The 19899-nt window shown below is 43.4% G+C and overlaps 1 protein-coding gene across 2 annotated transcripts in view; it reads right to left on the reverse strand.

Annotated features, from left to right (window-relative positions):
- Positions 1–19899, reverse strand: part of LOC126354785 (proton channel OtopLc-like) — a 223333-nt gene that overhangs the window by 35162 nt on the left and 168272 nt on the right. For both annotated transcript variants that reach the window (XM_050004692.1, XM_050004693.1), the window contains exons 7-8: positions 18901–19039; positions 1621–1744 (exon numbers count right to left, since the gene is read on the reverse strand). In XM_050004692.1, coding sequence (XP_049860649.1) covers positions 1621–1744; positions 18901–19039 — 263 coding nt within the window. The remainder of the gene's footprint in view (positions 1–1620; positions 1745–18900; positions 19040–19899) is intronic.

Below are 19899 nucleotides of genomic sequence, written 5' to 3' on the forward strand. Positions count from 1 at the left end.
AATGTGATTTTTGTAAATAGCTTTCAGTTATTAAATTTTATATTCTGCATCTACATCTAAGTCCACATACACACTCTGCAAGCCATCCTATGGTGCGCGGCGGATAGTACCGTGCTCCACTTCCCTTGTATTGTTGAATATATCATAATTTCAGTGCTGCATAACATATCTATGCCACAATAAATCGATTTTCTGTTATTTTTGCTGAAATACATATCTTCGAAAGATGGATCACAAGGAAAGTTCCAACTGTCCTGTCTTACCAACTAGTCTGACCAAACGGTATACTTAACTATTTTACATGAGATTGGTTCATTACTACATCACTTACTGAAACTTAGTTTGATGAAAACTGTAGCTGAGTCCTGGCTTAAGCTGTACTTAAATATGGAAATTAACGTAAAAAAATTTAAGTGTCGCGTTTTGCTCACATCTCCCCTAGATGATGTGATATGAAATACGTTAATCAAAATATACTTATCTATCCGATTAACATCCTTGGCCCCACTTTTCTAATTATGAAGTAATATTCTTTTATTAAAATCCCTTCTTTTATCTTCTGCCGTTTCTTTTTGTTCCTCAATCTTTCATGACGAAGGTATAATATCATTGACAAAATTCCATTTGCAGCCTTTAATATAATTGTCAGTAAAAGAATAATATACACATATAAATGTTATAATTATAGTTAATGTATCCATTATTCTTAATGTGGATTCTAAATGTTTTATTTTCCTCAGTATTTGAATATATTCAAAGTTTCTTATGTAGATTACAATGAACATCACTGAGGATTTTAGAACATGTAATAGTGAACAATGTAACTAGGATTATTCATGCTGAAGAATGTTTTATTGTTAACTAATTTGTTACTTAGCTATACAAATAAATTTTTCCTTATTTATGAGTAGCTCTCTTTATGAAACTTTGTTTAAGAAATGCCTAAAAGATTGTTTCTCCTCTAAAATTTTCTAGCCTATGTTTTTCTGTGGTGAGTGAAATACTTGCACACCACATTGCACTTGAAACTGATTCCGATGAATGGAACTTCCGTTACTGTGTGTTGACATTAGTCGTCGGCCGTTACAGGAAGCAGATGGCGCTGCTGACGTGCTCCCAATGGCTAACACGATGTATAGGGAAATTCCAGTTTCATACTTCTATATCTTGTAAAAACGCTTCTTAATTGATGTAATCTTGGCTTCGCGGTCCCTACGGCAACTATACGTAGGGGTTCTTATTGAATTCATACATTAATGGATTAATGACAGTTTTTGAAACTTTTTAAATGTTTTTTATGCTGGACATTTAGCGTCTATCTTCAAGCGTCAAAATGTGTTTGACATAACAGATACGCATAATAAGTCCGTGCTTTTAGCTCTAAATATCAGACAGTTGGAGAATTAGGTGTTCTGCAGGACCGTGAACTCTTACGTTCTAATAATGTAAGAAAGGAAACTGGTATGGCAATAGGGGCGAACATAGCATTTATGGCAGCAATGGAAAACACTGAAGACACGTGAACATAGGCAAAGGCATCGCTGTACTTGCAAACAGGAAATGTGCTAAGACGAGAGAGTAAGATAATAATAGGCGCTGTTACCTTCTCCGTGTACTAACCTCCCGAGATTCGAGTGTGTCGCGTTCAGTAGGGTTGTATTTTGTGTCGTGGTGTTCAGCGCAGCTGGAGTCGCCTCAGTGGTTGTGATTGTGGCGTTGAACTCTCCTCTAACTGAGTTCAACTCTGGAAGGAAAACATCCTCGATTCAGAACATGTACATAATGTCTTATAAGGAAGTACAGGCGTACACACAAAAGACACTTATCATATTCACTGCGTGCACTTGAAAACAGGAATATGCTCTTCAAATTTTGTACTTCTGCTGTTTCGCAGATTTCTTCGAGCTTGTAATTATTTGCTCTGAGGGGGACTGATTAAGCAGGAAAACCTATTCAGATTGCCGCACAAGCTCTTTTACATCGTGACGCGAAAGACATGACACGTAGGCCTACAATCTGCTGTGCACGAAATGGTTCGGCATGACGAAGTGAAACGGTGTTCACCACGAGAAGAGCGGACCAAAAATATTAATTAGCACAGCGAGGTTCTGTGACCACAGAGGCCCTCGTGTCCTGTCTAGTAATGCCAGGAAGAATAAAGAAAAATTTTAAATTGTCTCAATCATGAACCAGGTATGAGAGAATAAATTGTACATTACATCAATATTATAGTAATGGGTGTTTTGCACAGTTTTCGAGCAGTATTTGCGCACCTAAGCTTAGCACCACCCCATATATACGTACCTGTGACGTCTCATCCCAGTCTGGCAGCCTTCGAGTAGCTTGGTAGCAGCCCAACGCAACTACGCACATGAGGCGCATGCACACACACACACACACACACACACACATGTATATTAGCGTGCGCCAGATGTTGCAGTAGTATTTTATGAAGGACATCCTTCGATTCGTCTCTTTAAACGCAGGGAAAAGGAAAACAATGAAAAACATAAAATAAAGTAAAATAAAAGCAAGGGATTTTAAAGCGAGAAAATGTTTATTGAAGAAGTAGAATACAAATAAATTTCTACAAACATATATGAAATGAAGTGCTTGTAGACTACTTATTTTCATATGTTAAGCAATAATAGCGGCTTCTCGGAGTTCTTCCTCTATTGAAATAATTTCATTATCATGAGAGTTGTTGCCGGCTGTTTTTGAAGCAAGCTGGAAAATTAAACGTTAGACAATTTCGTTTGGATTACTCCGGTGAATATAGTCAACACGTTATTTATTGGAGTAGCTCTTCCGTCCTTAACGCCAATCTTTTTCTCCTTCTTCTGTATCTTCCTCTTTTCCAGGTACATAGCACATTCCTTTTCCCGCACCTATTTCGCTTTCGATTTTCGCTGCTTTGTCACTTTGTATTTGTCATCTTCGTCATTGTCTCTAGTGTCTTCTTCTTCTTCTTCGTCGTCGTCACCGTCGTAGTTGTCGTCGTCGTTTGCTGCAGAAGATGCGAGGGAGGCGTCATGTTTTGGAGACTGAAGTATGGCAATCAACGGCTATATGATGCGTGTATCGTACCCACTGTCTGCACTTACAGTTTTGAAGGGCAGGTAATGCTGCCTCATTGATTGCTTTGAGAATTGTGGCTTAATTTTTGGAGATCACGGGCGGTGTAATACATAGGCCTGATTTTGAATAGTCAACTGCTTAATTCCCTAGTTCCCGGATATCTTTAAATTCATTTAAATCATTTCCACCGCCTTCCACTGGTGAACTTTCAGTCACCCATCCACCTTCTGACGGATCGAATCTGATGCCACACACAGTGTAAGGGGTTCTACCTATTGGTTTATTAAAATATGAAACTAGCAGTCGACCTGCTGCAACCTCTGCAACGGGTGTGTTTCGTGTCTTTTCACTTTTTTATCCTTTAACGTCACACATATTGATGTTGCCGTCCCATGCAGCAGCATCAACAGCAGCAGCAGGAGCGGTAGTGTAAATGTTTTCTTTTTTCGGAACTCGTCCTTTATTAAGAGAAATCAGTTCTCTTTGTGGCTGTGAAACGGGTCTAAATGTCTTCCCTAGAAAAGACTTGATTTGAGCTTCTCTTTTATGAAAATCTAATAGTTTTCTTCTAATGTTCTGTCGAGTTATGATGACCTATTTTTTAAGACTAATGTTTCTTTCCACAGGATAATTCCGAAGCATGTTGTCATTGTCAACTGGTCAGTCACCGCCTGAATTGAAATTACGTAACTGCCTCAGTTTATACAGGGTGTTACAAAAAGGTACTGCCAATCTTACAGGAAACATTCCTCACACACAAAGAAAGAAAATGTGTTATGTGGACATGTGTCCGGAAACGCTTACTTTCCATGTTAGAGCTCATGTGATGACTTCTCTTCAAATCACATTAATCATAGAATGGAAACACACAGCAACAGAACGTAGCAGGGTGACTTCAAACATTTTGTTACAGAAAATGTTTAAAATGTCGTCCGTTAGCGAGGATACATGCATCCACCCTCCGTCGCATGGAATCGCTGATGCGCTGACGCAGCCCTGGAGAGTGGCGTATTGAATCAGAGCCGTCCACAATACGATCACGAATAGTCTCTACATTTGGTACCGGGGTTGCGTAGACAAGAGCTTTCAAATGCCCCCATAAATGAAAGTCAAGAGGGTTGAGGTCAGGAGAGCGTGGAGGCCATGGAACTGGTCCGCCTCTACCAATCCATCGGTCACCGAATCTGTTGTTGAGAAGCGTACGAACACTTGGACTGAAACGTGCAGGAGCTCCATCGTGCATGAACCACATGTTGTGTCGCACATGTTCTAGCAGCACAGGCAGAGTATCCCGTATGAAATCGTGGTAACGTGCTCCACTGAGCGTAGGTGGAAGAACATGGGGCCCAGTCAAGACATCACCAACAATCCCTGGTTAAACGTTCACAGAAAATCTGTGTTGATGACGTGATTGCACAATTGCGTGCGGATTCTCGTCAGCCCATACGTGTTGATTGTGAAAATGTACTATTTGATCACGTTGGAATGACGAAACCAAAATGAGCTCTAAAATGGAAATTAAGCTTTTGCGGACACATGTCCACATAACATCTTTTCTTTCTTTGTGTGTGAGGAATGTTTCCTGAAAGTTTGGACGTACCTTTTCGTAACATCCTGTATAACCCGGTAGTCGAATTCTGAAGTGAACTACTTCCAGTTACGCGATCGATTCAGCTGAACTTGAATCTGTCTCCCTTTGCTCACAACAATTTCTGTGTTCATCGAAAGTTAGTGGATGCTCCCATTCAGTTGAAAGACAATTGTTTCAATATCTGGGCTAATAGAGCGCAAAATGACTTCACGAACGTAGGGTAATATATACATGTATTGACCATTGTGTAAAACGTAAGCCAGTTTCTTGGGATTTCCGGGAGGAATGCTGCCAGTTCTAAGAATGAAAGAAAACCTCAAGTTTACCTGCTTTTCAAAATATCCCTTCGTTTTCACATCTGAGTCTAAAATCGGCTCACGTACATTTGTGATAGGTTTGCTCTGAGCGTCTAAAACTCGTTCTGTTACATGAAGCAGGTCAAAAAACTCTTTTACCTTTACAGCCATAGAGACACGTATATTGCTTTTTAGCTCACTGAAGCTGCTAAATTGATTTTGCAGTTTTTGGAACAAAGATTAACATAATTTTTTATTACTGTGTCCCTCCTTTGCGGCTTTGCCAACTCAGAATCGACTTTTTCTCTCACACGCTGCACAGAATTTTCAATTCTTCTTCGAGTGTCATCCACATATTTTTTCGAAGCTGCATCGTGACCTGCTAATTTACCAATATTTTTCGTTTCTTGACCTTAAGTGAACCTTCAGTTACATCTAATGTGTTTCCTTTTACACCGCTTTGTCTACATAAGCTTTTGTGCAAGTGTCATGATTCTCAGTAGGATCATGAAAAACACTTAAACGTTTATTATTGAAATATACTTCTGTATCAGTGGCATATGTGGTTCAAAAGAAAGAAGCCATCTGCGGCAATAATTTTGCCCAGAGAGTATCAGTATAAGATTTTGTTTCAGAATTCTGATATACTTTTCCTCTAGGCGGCAGGTCTTCACCATTCGCGTCCATTATTTCTGACATAACCGATGTACTTTATCGATGAAACCTGTAATAACGTCGTAGTATGAGTGTAATTTTGATTCCACATACTTTTTATCAGCAATGTCATTGCTGTAATGAGGATCTAGCACCAGCAACAGAGTGTTGCTGTTGCTGTTGCTGTTGCTGCTGCCTGGTTACTCGTACAGTGGTCCAGGGACAAAGTTAGAGGAACGGCTCAAAAGAGGTGACATTGGTATCAATCCATCAAATGAAGCGTTTAGAGAATGTGACATAGCGTACGCGGCTCACCCAGGCAGTGTGCCTGACAGACATCAGACAGTGGTCTTCAGTATGTGAAGCCAGGCAGTAATGTGATGGACAGTTTTGAAAGCCGATCGTGAAACTGTTTCACAAATTGCACCGACGAAAGCCATCGAGAAATTACTAGATAGGGAGCGAATAATACCCAGTCCCAAAAAAGGTGGAATAATACCTCTATTCCAATATTTGCCGATTTATCGGCACTCAGAGGACTAACGGGAGGTGTTGTTGAAATTGCTAAAGCTGTTAATAATGTCAAAAGTGGTGGAAAGCAGTTAGCTGAAGTGTTGAGGCTTTAAAGTGTACTTGAAGCATTTGCTTTGCGTGAAAGGAAAGGTCTGCACTTAGATCCATACAGGAAAAATGGTTTCGGTCTGCACTTAACAGGTAGAAATGGAACGAGAAAAGAAATTCTCTATAAACAAGCTTCCTACAAGACCACTTACCAACATCAACTTACACCACTACGCTAAAAAGCTTTCGAGGTGTCTTTGTGAGAGATACTTCACCTTAAAGGCCTAAAATCTGTGAGAGTACAGGTATTAATCTCAACAGCAATGAAGAACCAGGATCACACTTGGTAACTTACAAAAAAAGGATAATATTGTCTACAATTTCGATAGCATTCAAACTTTACCATCTCCTCCACAAATAGTAAAATGTCTGAAAAACTGTGTGATAAAATATAACTACAACACGTTTCAGTCACTTAACAGCCAGAAAGGTGGTCATTTATGTTTAAAGTTTCTGAATTCTAAATAGAGCAGCCAGTCTTGTTGGACGGTGTTGTAAACAAAAAATGAATATCGAGCACGGCGTAATGTTAAGTCTGATGTGTAAAAATTCACTTCCAACTGCTGTCTTCAATACTGTGTTAAATTTATCCTCACGTGTTAAAGAAATTGCTCTGCTGAACCTTTTCACATTTAATTACATCCCAAATATTACATCGATAAATATAATTTCTACCTCTGCAGCTATATAGGTGATCTAGAAATATTGGATAAAGTCATCATGAAACATGGAACATATGAACTGCATGAAATTTTTTCAACGTTATTATGAGAAATTGATGCATACGACTTGAAGGTTGACAGTGATAGCTCTACCAGCAAGAAAAATTATCAAGTACATTAACATATTATCTGCACACCACTCCATGAAAGCAATCATTTTATAAAAATTCTGTGATTTCAAAGGTATGTTGTCTTCCATGATGAACGGATTAAGAAGAGAGAGTGATGCAAGGTGCCATTGCTCAAGAGGTTCATCGTCCTTCTCCCCGAATGTGTCCTAGGAGGAAATTTTTCACAAAAGGACTTGATGATCTTCATCATACATACTTAGTTGACATGACTGCATATTCAGAATGGAATTCTGGAGATAAATATTTATTAACAGTAATTGACTTTTATTACGAATACGCATGGGTTGCCGCTCTGAAGACTAAAACTGGTGTCACAATTGCAGACGCACTTAAAAATATATACACAAAATGCAAGCCGATCCCAGTGCATTTACAAATTGATCCAGCGAAAGAATTCTGAACTTTTTTAAAGTTACTGCAGAACCTCCGAATTAATCATTACTCCAATTTTAGAAATTTGACAGCTTACGTAGTCGAACGCTTTAACAGAACTCTCAAAAGTGTTATGTTCAAGAAATCTACCGCTCAGGGCTCCTACAAATGGATTATCACTATACAAGATATGGACACACAGGATAATCACATGAAACACAGAACGATTAAAATGTGGCCGGTGGACGTAACACATGATATTGAACTATATGAAATAAAACCGTGATAATTTCTGAACGGTTTGCCTTAGGACGTTGAAACTACACAGTTGAACGCAGGGAATGATGGGAATTAGTACGTGCATTGTTGTTTGGTTTAGCAATGAAGCCATCTTTCATTTGGATGGGCTAGTCAATAAGCAACACTGGCGCATTTGGGGGACTGAGAATCCGCATTTCGCGATCGAGAAATCTTTTCACCCACAACGGGTGACACGTGTGCAATGTGATACTTGATACAGGATGATACTTGAAGATTTTATTCCCATTATCCAAAGTGACATCGATTTCCACGAGATGTTGTTCATGGAAGACGGAGGTCGATCCTATCGAATTAGGAGAGTGTTTGATGTCCTAGAGGAGCACTTGGAGGACCGCATTCTGGCTCTGGGGTACCCAGAGGCCACTGGCAGGGGCCTCGGTTGGTCGCCATATTCTCCGAATCTGAACACATGCCACTCCTCTTTGCGGGTCTATATTAAAGACAAGATGTACAGCAATAACCCTAAAAACATTTCTGAGCTGAAAACAGCCATTTAGGAGGTCATCGACAACATCGATTTTCCGACACTTCAGCGGGTCGTGCAGAATTTCGCTATTCATGTGCCTCATATCATCGGCAATAATGGCGGGAGTATTGAACATGTCATAACCTAAATCCGAATACATGTAGTGACGTTTACATGTTGAATAAAGTGTGTGCACGCCGTAGTTTGTAACTAATTTACGTTTTAAACACAGAGTTCAATAATTGCCACACTGTATCTACCGTGTATAACAAAATCAAAATGGTTGATCCACGTCGGTCGAAATTCAAAACTGGTGATAACGTCAGAATTAGTAAACAGACTACAGTCTTTGACAAAGAATACATTGCTAAATAGCCCACGAAATTTTCAAAATATGCGAAGAGCAAGAAAACAATCCGAGAACATATCTCTTAGAAGAGTACAATTCTCAGCCTATAGCGGGAGCTTTCTATGCTGATGAGCTATAAAAACTAAATTTCCGTCAACATATATTCTTGAGAAAATCTTACGTAAGAAAGGAAGTAAAGTTCTGGTAAAGTGTCTTGGATTCAGCTGTATTAATTTGCAAAAATATGCGCAACACACATTGAGTTACATCTTACATATGCTGATTTAGGTGTACGTGTATGAGTGTGTATGTGTGTGTGTGTGTGTGTGTGTGTGTGTGTGTGTGTGTTTGTGCATAGCCGCGCCGGGATGCTGCCAAGCAGCTGGAAGGCTGCCAGACTGGAGTGTGACGACATAGTTACGTATATACGGGACGGTGCTAAGCTTAGGTGCCTATGTACGGCTTAACAAGTGCGCCTAAACACCCATTTGTATACTACTTACATCCTTATATTTGTAACTTGAGAACTTTATCAAATTATTTTATTTAATTTTTTTGCCACAATAAAGTTTACATTTATTCTTTTTGCGCTCAATACTAATGGTTTTCAGAGTATACAGCATCTCGTGATTGATTGCTTAATTACGAGTGCTCAGTATTCTTCAAATATTAAGGTAACTCTGACATTTTTTCTAGATATTCCGCTACTATCATAAAAATACTAAAGTAATAGACATATACTTCCCATATTTGTAAACAATTACATTTTCGGCTTTAATTCTGTGTTGTAGCCGTGTATAATCATACTGTAACATATAATGAAACGATTTAAGCTCGTTCAGCTGATGAAGTAGGAAGGAGACCTGCCTTTGTCCATACTGGCACAATCGTTTCACGATGTCTGTGTGGTGTGCTTGGTGTACTTCTGTTAAGATTAGACTAGTATGCTGAAACCACAACGTGTATTACCCAGCAAGGCGAATTGTGGAGTCGACACAGGGGGGACAACCTTCCTCACTTGACCACCTGCAGTAAGGTAGACATGCAGAAGCTTAGCATTCAGTGGTGTGCAAATTACGGACACGGTGACGGGTGGAGCAAGATTCATATATCACCCTCAAAGCACGCAAAAATATTTCATTTATCATGCAGATAAATACGTAGCTGTAAAGCTATTTCTGCATGATTGTGAACAACAGAAAGAAAATCACCTTCGTAACAAATATTTCACAGGTTTTGGCGCTCAACACTTCCATGCTAACAGAAATACTCTGATAGAACCTATTCCATATATGGGATTCGATTTTAAGAGACGCCACAATAAACGAGTCATTATGTGCAACATGTCTAAGAAAAGAGCATACTGCATTACATATTTTTACGAAAAAATGACCAATCGCAAAGATAACAGAAAGTGGTTTATTTATACTAACCGTGGTTTTCACATATTGCTTTGTGAATGATTAGTGTCAATAAGTGGCAGTGTTCGAAGAGTAGTATCAAACAACAGTGACAGTGACAGTGTTCATTGTTGTGCATGCAGACAATGAGTCGTATTTCGTTAAGCGTGAAATTATTGCATGTGACTATAACAAAAGAAATTTTGAACTATCGTACAGAAGTGGATAGAATAGATAAAAAAATACCTGGGGACAAGGAAAGCACAGATTTTTGTATTAATTAAGGGTCACCAACCATATCTTGTCTATTCACTGGTATCTGAGTGGTCAGCGCGACGGAGTGTCAATCCTAAGACCCCGGGTTCGATTCCCGTCTGGGTCGGAGATTTTCTCCGCTCAGGGACTGGGTTTTGCGTTGTCCTGATCATCATCATTTCATCCACATCGACGCGCAAGTCGCCGAAGTGGCCTCAAACCTACTTGCACCAGGCGAGCGGCCTACCCGACGGGAGGCCCTCGTCACACGCCATTATTATTGTTAGTGACAACATTATGCAAGAAAATAATTCCCCTCCTACTCTTGTCATATCACCTAGACTTAAATCCAATAGACGTGGTGTCGAATGTTGCAAACAATAAGATCTACAATTGTAATACGTCAGGCATCTCGCTCTCTAACTTGAAGAAATAGCTACCTACGATTTTGCTACGACAAAATAAACGTTGTATGTCATCGAGCATAGTGTAACGCTGCCACTACTTTTCAGTGCTACGGAGTGAGATAGCAGCGCTGGCACGGCTGTTACGAAAGGGCTGTGGAAGTGGTCGCTCACGTCATATGCCGCAACACACCACCAGCCTCTTTCCACACTGCCGTCCGGGAGCAAGTGCCCGCAACACCGACGACACAGCAGGAAATCAGGACCCCCACAGCAATGGCAGGCCAAATGCTATACTTCCGGTCACCGCTTAGTTTTTGTGCACGCTGTAGGAAGTGGTACCTCGACACCGAATGTAGTCACCGTAAATGTATAAATACCGATCAAGTTTAGTCAAGAGCGTCTCAGTATTGCAGCACCATCTATGAGTGGAGCACTACACCAAGCGATGGGGCGACACGGCTCTGTAAGCGGTCACTACAAGACTGTGGCTCCAGGCTCCACCACTAATGAGCCTACTGATGATTCTAAGTCCAGTGCCGTGGACATGGTGACATCCAGCCGGTGGACCACCTTCGGGCTCACTCCAACTGGATTTAGCCTTTTACGTTGGAGGGCAGCCATTCGTGACTGGGGCTGTGTAGGCATTCCACCGTTTGCGCTTGTGCAGAGAAACTAACGGTATATGACTCTCCTCGCAAGGGAGGGCATCATTGTTGGAGACTTCGTCTACAACAGCGCCGGTAGTCAACCCCTTTTCCCTGTGGCCCACTTTTGTATCTGTGTTAGTCGTAAAATTTTCTAAGTGGCCACCTGTTTCACATTAACGGTTATTTGTAAAGTGGGAACGTTAAAGCATATCATAATACACACATGTTCAGAAAAAAAGAACACCTTGTACGACTAGAGATAGGACGTCCATATTCACAGGACATGTGCATTAGTACGTTCTGCAGAAATAATTAGCATTTCAGTCACCAGGGATCAACATGTGTCCCATTGCCTATTAGACACAGGGTCCATCGTGGGCCTTAATAACTTGCTCCATGCGTGACAACACCGACGCGTATAAGACGTGAATGACGTTCTGTGGAATAGCAATCCATGTTGCATTCACCTTGTTCGAAAGTTCATCTGTGGTGGTTGGCATTGTGTCACAGCGCTGCAGCTGTCGTTTCACCATTTCCCCCCTTTTCGATCGGCTGACATTCTTTTACTGCAAAATGGCATATGTGCGGGCAGCAACATGAAGTCCTGCATTTTCTTGCTGAAACTTGGTGTCCGAGGTGTTGTGCAGGAAGGGTATGGCTGTGGGTCGCAGGAATTCACGTAGGTCACACTGGTCACAGTGCCCTGGACTCGCGTCAGCTGTGATTTGTGGCGGTACGTAATAGCACACCACACCTTACGCCTTGAGGTGGTGCTGCGTCTTATGCGAATGCAGTCTCAGTCATGCCCAGGGCCGGCCAGAAATTCTGCACGCGTGCTGTGCTCCGGGTCATAGCGTGCACGCCGCAGCCATCAGCGTTCATGTATGGTACAGGGTGTTTCAAAAATGACCGGTATATTTGGAACGGCAATACAAACTAAACGAGCAGCGATAGAAATACACCCTTTGTTGCAATATGCTTGGGACAACAGTACATTTTCAGGCGGACAAACTTTCGAAATACAGTAGTTACAATTTTCAACAACAGATGGCGCTGCGGTCTGGGAAACTCTATAGTACGATATTTTCCACATATCCACCATGCGTAGCAATAATATGGCGTAGTCTCTGAATGAAATTACCCGAAACCTTTGACAACGCGTCTGGCGGAATGGTTTCACATGCAGATGAGATGTACTGCTTCAGCTGTTCAATTGTTTCTGGATTATGGCGGTACACCTGGTCTTTCAAGTGTCCCCACAGAAAGAAGTCACAGGGGTTCATGTCTGGCGAATAGGGAGGCCAATCCACGCCGCCTCCTGTATGTTTCGGATAGCCCAAAGCAATCACACGATCATCGAAATATGCATTCAGGAAATTAAAGACGTCGGCCGTGCGATGTGGCCGGGCACCATCTTGCATAAACCACGAGGTGTTCGCAGTGTCGTCTAAGGCAGTTTGTACAGCCACAAATTCACGAAGAATGTCCAGATAGCGTGATGCAGTAATCGTTTCGGATCTGAAAAATGGGCCAATGATTCCTTTGGAAGAAATGGCGGCCCAGACCAGTACTTTTTGAGGATGCAAGGACGATGGGACTGCAACGTGGGGCTTTTCGGTTCCCCATATGCGCCAGTTCTGTTTATTGACGAAGCCGTCCAGGTAAAAATAAGCTTCGTCAGTAAACCAAATGCTGCCCACATGCATATCGCCGTCATCAATCCTGTGCACTATATCTTTAGCGAATGTCTCTCGTGCAGCAATGGTAGCGGAGCTGAGGGGTTGCCGCATTTGAATTTTGTATGGATAGAGGTGTAAACTCTGGCGCATGAGACGATACGTGGACGTTGGCGTCATTTGGACTGCAGCTGCAACACGGCGAACGGAAACCCGAAGCCGCTGTTGGATCACCTGCTGCACTAGCTGCGCGTTGCCCTCTGTGGTTGCCGTAAGCGGTCGCCCTACCTTTCCAGCACGTTCATCCGTCACGTTCCCAGTCCGTTGAAATTTTTCAAACAGATCCTTTATTGTATCGCTTTTCGGTCCTTTGGCTACGTTAAACCTCAGTTGAAAACTTCGTCTTGTTGCAACAACACTGTGTTCTAGGCGGTGGAATTCCAACACCAGAAAAATCCTCTGTTCTAAGGAATAAACCATGTTGTCCACAGCACACTTGCACGTTGTGAATAGCACACGCTTACAGCAGAAAGACGACGTACAGAATGGCGCACCCACAGACTGCGTTGTCTTCTATATCTTTCACATCACTTGCAGCGCCATCTGTTGTTGAAAATTGTAATTACTGTAAAATCGATAGTTTGTCCGCCTGAAAATGTACTGTTGTCACAAGCATATTGCAACGAACGGTGTATTTCTATCGCTGCTCCTTTAGTTTTTATTGCCGTTTCAAATATACCGGTTATTTTTGAAACACCCTGTATGTTTCTTCGCACAGATGTCGCTTTATCCACTTGCTGGGATACTCTGTACCGGCGCATTCTAGTGCTCTTTCCACAGCTTGCAAGCCAACCAAGGGAAGGTATTTCGCGTATGGAACATTTAAAATACTGTCACAGTCTACTCATTGACGCGTCCACTTTTATGTTAACAGTTTAACCCAGTAAGACAAGTAATACAGTTAACAACCGTGGGTTTAGCAACTTGACTGACGGCACGTAAATACGCGTAATGTTTTTGATCTAGTATTTAAGAAAGAGAGCACTTAGCGACTTCCAACGAACCTTATTCATGATTTCAAATAATATTAAACTAATGCAAGGTTTCCCATAACTAATTCTCGGTGCCCTCAGTTACACCCTCAGACTAAGAGTTCAATAAGTATCAGTTACTTTGACTACAGTAAAATCGAGTTGATGTGTCTCATCCATTTTCTTAAGGACATTTCATTATGCTTGCCGTTCTTTACTGTTGAGTATACTACACTCGCCTTTGTGATATATATTGCAGTGTCTTTCAATTGAAAACTTACGCTGGCCGCCTATTATTCGGTGGCACAGCAAACACTGTGAGTTTTCGCCAACGGCTACAAAACAGAATTGCAGTTCCCAGTCATTTTTAAACGACTGAGAACATAGATCTCCTGTCCTTTGCTTTTTCACAGTACCTGCCATTTCTCAGTACTTCTCTGTTAAGGTTACGGTCACCAGGGGTAAACATTACTGGGTATGTTGCGCTCTTGCTTGTACCACATAAACAGGGAAGTGGAGCCGCCGCCGTACATTTAGGACACATGTCTAATAACAGATGTCGCTGGCTGTCGCAGACGCGCGCACATGTGGAGCACTTCCGGACGTCTGCACACTATGCAGCGTTTGGCCGGCCCTGGTCATGTCGCTCCCCCTGTCTGTGGCGAACCAAAATGCGGCCTTCATTTTCAAACAAACAGAAGCTAGATTCGTCCGGAAACACTATGTGATGACATTCCTGTCCCCAGCGACGTCGATTCATACACCATTGTCGTGTAGCATGTTTTTGCACATTCGCCAAAGGTAGGCGCGGAGAAGTGGAAGACGCGCACGCAATAAAAGGCGTCGGACTGTCACCCCTGTCAGAGCACGATGTGTTACTCTGCTTCACTGTTGCGCAGGAGCTGAGGAGGAAGAAGATCTGTCCTGCAATGCCATCCGGATGAGGTGTCGATCTTCCCGGAGGATGGTCTGGGTGGTGCGACCTCGTCCGTCTGGTCGTGTTCTACGTCCTTCCGTGAATCATTGTGAATACACCCGTTGCATTGGCGAAACACCTTCGTCCCACAAGGGCAGTAATTTCTCGGATAGATGCATCACATTCTCTAAATGATACGTCTGCGAGGCAATCTGCACGTCTGCTCAAGGCAAATTTTGCCGATAGGTGGTGTTGCGCTGCGATATCGATGTTGACCTTGAACTCACCGGTTCACGTGGTTCAAATGCTAATCATTTCTGCAGAACATACTGTTTTATACGTCCTTTGAATATCAACGTCTTACTTCTAGTCGTTCACGGCATTCTGTTTTTCTTGAAAATGAGTGTAGTTACTTACCAAAAACGTTTTGTCAAATTTTAATAGAAACATTGTGGTGTCACCACCAGACACCACACTTGCTAGGTGGTAGCCTTTAAATCGGCCGCGGTCCGGTAGTATACGTCGGACCCGCGTGTCGCCACTATCGATGATTGCAGACCGAGCGCCGCCACACGGCAGGTCTAGAGAGACTTACTAGCATTCGCCCCAGTTGTACAGCCGACTTTGCTAGCGATGGTTCACTGACTTCTAAGCTCTCATTTGCTGAGACGATAGTTAGCATAGCCTTCAGCTACGTTATTTGCTACGACCTAGCAAGGTGCCAGTATCCGTACTATTGATGTTGTAAATCATGTACCGTCAAGAGCGACGTTCTCCATTAATGTAGCTTGTTTTAAAGTAACATGTGTGACTGTTCCTGATGCTTTCTTAAGCCACAGCTGGCCATGCAGTCCGGCGCTGTAGTCCGGAACCGCGCGACTGCTACGGTCGCAGGTTCGAATCCTTCCTCGGGCATGGATGTGTGTGATGTCCTTAGGTTAGTTAGGTTTAATTAGTTCTAAGTTCTAGAGGTCTGATGATCTCAGATGTTAAGTCCCATAGTGCTCAGAACCATCTGAACCAACCATCTTAAGCCACAGCAAGTAAACATCCCGAGGACAAGACACCATCTCAACTCAAACTTACCACTACAGAGACCAACCACCTGGCCCTCTACAATAGTGTAAACCTTTCGATGTGACACCACTTCAGCAACTTCGGAATAATTTCAGGTGCTTTTATTTTCAAGTATCATTTCAATTGGTCTGTCCTTCCAGACAGCGGTCGACAACAGTTACTGCTGCAGATTTCAGTGCTGGGCCATCGACAAGGGCCAGCGCGTGAACCATTCCACGAAACATCATCGGTATGGGCTTTCGAAGCCAAACGCCCACTCGTGTAACCTTGATGTCTGACACAAAGCTTTATGCCTCGCCAGGCCCGTCAACACCAACATTGGACTATTGATGATTGAAAACATGTAGCCTGGTCCGCCGAGTCCCGTTGCAAATAGTATCGAGCGGATGGACGTGTACGAATATGGAGACAACCTCAAGAATCCATGGACCCCGCATGTCAGCAGGAGACTGTTCACACTGCTGGAAGCTCTTTGATGGTATGGGGCGTGTGCACTTGGAGTGATGTGGGACCCCTGATACAACTCTGACAGGTGAGACGTACGTAAGAATTCTGTCTGGTCACCTGTATCCATTCATGATCATTGTACATTTCAACGGACTTGGGTAATTCCAGCAGGACAATGCGGCATCCCACAGTGCCGAATTGCTACAGAGTGGCTCCAGGAACACTCTTCTGAGTTTAAACATTTCCGCTGGCCACCAAACCCCCCACATGAACATTATTGGGCATATATGGGATGCCTTGCAACGTGCTGTTCAGAAGAAATCTCTACCTTCTCGTTTCTGATTTATGGACAGCCCTACATAATTCATGGTGTCAGTTCCCTCCAGCATTACTTCAGCCATTAGTCGAGTCCTTACCACGTCGTGTTGCGGCACTCCTGCGTGCTCGTGGGGCCCTACACGATATTACGTAGATGCAACAGATTCTTTGGCTCTTCACTGTATTTCATATTGTGAAGACTGTTTTAAATTTCCATGGAATGCATAAAGTAACAGCGCACCAGTGGTAATTCTTGGACGCAACAATCAGCTCGCGACCTTTGAACGATCTGTTTAAGTCACACAAGTCAATCAAAGCGCCCATTACATTGTTTTAAATCCTCCAGAATACTAATCAAATCAAATACACGCAGTTTTCTGGAGGTCGATCTACACTCCTGGAAATGGAAAAAAGAACACATTGACACCGGTGTGTCAGACCCACCATACTTGCTCCGGACACTGCGAGAGGGCTGTACAAGCAATGATCACACGCACGGCACAGCGGACACACCAGGAACCGCGGTGTTGGCCGTCGAATGGCGCTAGCTGCGCAGCATTTGTGCACCGCCGCCGTCAGTGTCAGCCAGTTTGCCGTGGCATACGGAGCTCCATCGCAGTCTTTAACACTGGTAGCATGCCGCGACAGCGTGGACGTGAACCGTATGTGCAGTTGACGGACTTTGAGCGAGGGCGTATAGTGGGCATGCGGGAGGCCGGGTGGACGTACCGCCGAATTGCTCAACACGTGGGGCGTGAGGTCTCCACAGTACATCGATGTTGTCGCCAGTGGTCGGCGGAGGGTGCACGTGCCCGTCGACCTGGGACCGGACCGCAGCGACGCACGGATGCACGCCAAGACCGTAGGATCCTACGCAGTGCCGTAGGGGACCGCACCGCCACTTCCCAGCAAGTTAGGGACACTGTTGCTCCTGGGGTATCGGCGAGGACCATTCGCAACCGTCTCCATGAAGCTGGGCTACGGTCCCGCACACCGTTAGGCCGTCTTCCGCTCACGCCTCAACATCGTGCAGCCCGCCTCCAGTGGTGTCGCGACAGGCGTGAATGGAGGAACGAATGGAGACGTGTCGTCTTCAGCGATGAGAGTCGCTTCTGCCTTGGTGCCAATGATGGTCGTATGCGTGTTTGGCGCCGTGCAGGTGAGCGCCACAATCAGGACTGCATACGACCGAGGCACACAGGGCTAACACCCGGCATCATGGTGTGGGGAGCGATCTCCTACACTGGCCGTACACCTCTGGTGATCGTCGAGGGGAGACTGAATAGTGCACGGTACATCCAAACCGTCATCGAACCCATCGTTCTACCATTCCTAGACCGGCAAGGGAACTTGCTGTTCCAACAGGACAATGCACGTCCGCATGTATCCCGTGGCACCCAACGTGCTCTAGAAGGTGTAAGTCAACTACCCTGGCCAGCAAGATCTCCGGATCTGTCCCCCATTGAGCATGTTTGGGACTGGATGAAGTGTCGTCTCACGCGATCTGCACTTCCAGCACGAACGCTGGTCCAACTGAGACGCCAGGTGGAAATGGCATGGCAAGCCGTTCCACAGGACTACGTCCAGCATCTCTACGATCGTCTCCATGGGAGAATAGTAGCCTGCATTGCTGCGAAAGGTGGATATACACTGTACTAGTGCCGACATTGTGCATGCTCTGTTGCCTGTGTCTGTGTGCCTGTGGTTCTGTCAGTGTGATCATGTGATGTATCTGACCCCAGGAATGTGTCAATAAAGTTTCCCCTTCCTGGGACAATGAATTCACGGTGTTCTTATTTCAATTTCCAGGAGTGTATATATGAGTTCGCTATATGTCCATCTTTTTAGAGGCGGTTCGGGACTCTGCTGTTCGATAGACATCAATTAAAGATAAAATTTCAACCTTACTTACCTGGCAACCAGTGTCAGCGTTGAAATTTGCCGGCTGAAAGGTTTTTAATTTCACATGCTATATATGAATTAATTTTTACGCATTTAAATTTGTGAACTAAATATTGCTGATATTTGCAGTTTGAAGTTTTGGTATTAAAATAATTTGTTTCAAAATTGATGGCAGACATAATCATGGCTTTTATCTACTAAAGCTGGGAGTAGAAGAAAGTACCTGAACTCGTCGAGTAGAGTGCGATGATTTCGTGCTTGGTCTCCTGAATGAGGACATTGAGCCAGACGCAGACGTTGCATGCAATCATGTGCATGAGGCCGAACCTCATGGGCACGTGGTAGGTGCGAACTTTAAGTTGCTGAAACGTAGACAAACCAACAGCGTATTGGGTTGATAAAATATACTAAACATTTGTAGGAAATAATATGTTCGCAAGTGTACGCCAGAAATTAAAGGGTAATGTAGCAGATGGCAGGAAAGCTACTTAGAGGAACCCCTATCTCCTCTTTATGAAAGCAGATTATTCCACAAATATCATCCCGGGTGATCAACAGACTCTCAGCATCAACAGACACAATATTTCAATATATAACCACCTTGTCATTATTAGCTGCATTTAGAAAATGATTGCCTAGGACATGTAGCGCTGCGTTCACCTCCTCCACCCCCTCCACTTTTCACCGACCAGACTCCCCATCTGCTATTGACGTGCTGGGATGCGGGCGCAGGGGCTCGTCAAGTTCTTACACCTGACCTCTGATGTGAATAATGCAGTTGGGACTATGTGCTATGCATGTTGTTTTAATGATTTAACTTTTATTTACTGTACTGAAGATGACCACACAATGACCGAAATATAAGTGTGGAACAAACAGCATTTGCGACTGATTGCTGTACCCTTTACTACTTGAAATTAATACAGTCATTGAGTATAACTGTTACCCTTTGGAAACAAAACTAACAAAACAGAAGAAGTTACTGAGCCAGATACGGCCACAGCATTTATTCCGTTTCGTGGTGCATTACCTGCAAAGTTGGGACCAATTCTCAAAAATACGAAGTGGAGACTAATTTCTGGCCACCAACTAAAAAGCGGGCACACCCTACTAAGGTCAAGGACGGCTTCTGATTGCTGATGGCAGAAGTCTATCAAATCGCCTTCCAAAGACAGTGCGTACTGTCGAAGATGGTTGCTGTGACCACCAACAGCACACCAAG

This window comes from Schistocerca gregaria, chromosome 3 (assembly GCF_023897955.1).
Source record: "Schistocerca gregaria isolate iqSchGreg1 chromosome 3, iqSchGreg1.2, whole genome shotgun sequence".
Taxonomy (NCBI): Eukaryota; Metazoa; Arthropoda; class Insecta; order Orthoptera; family Acrididae; genus Schistocerca; species Schistocerca gregaria.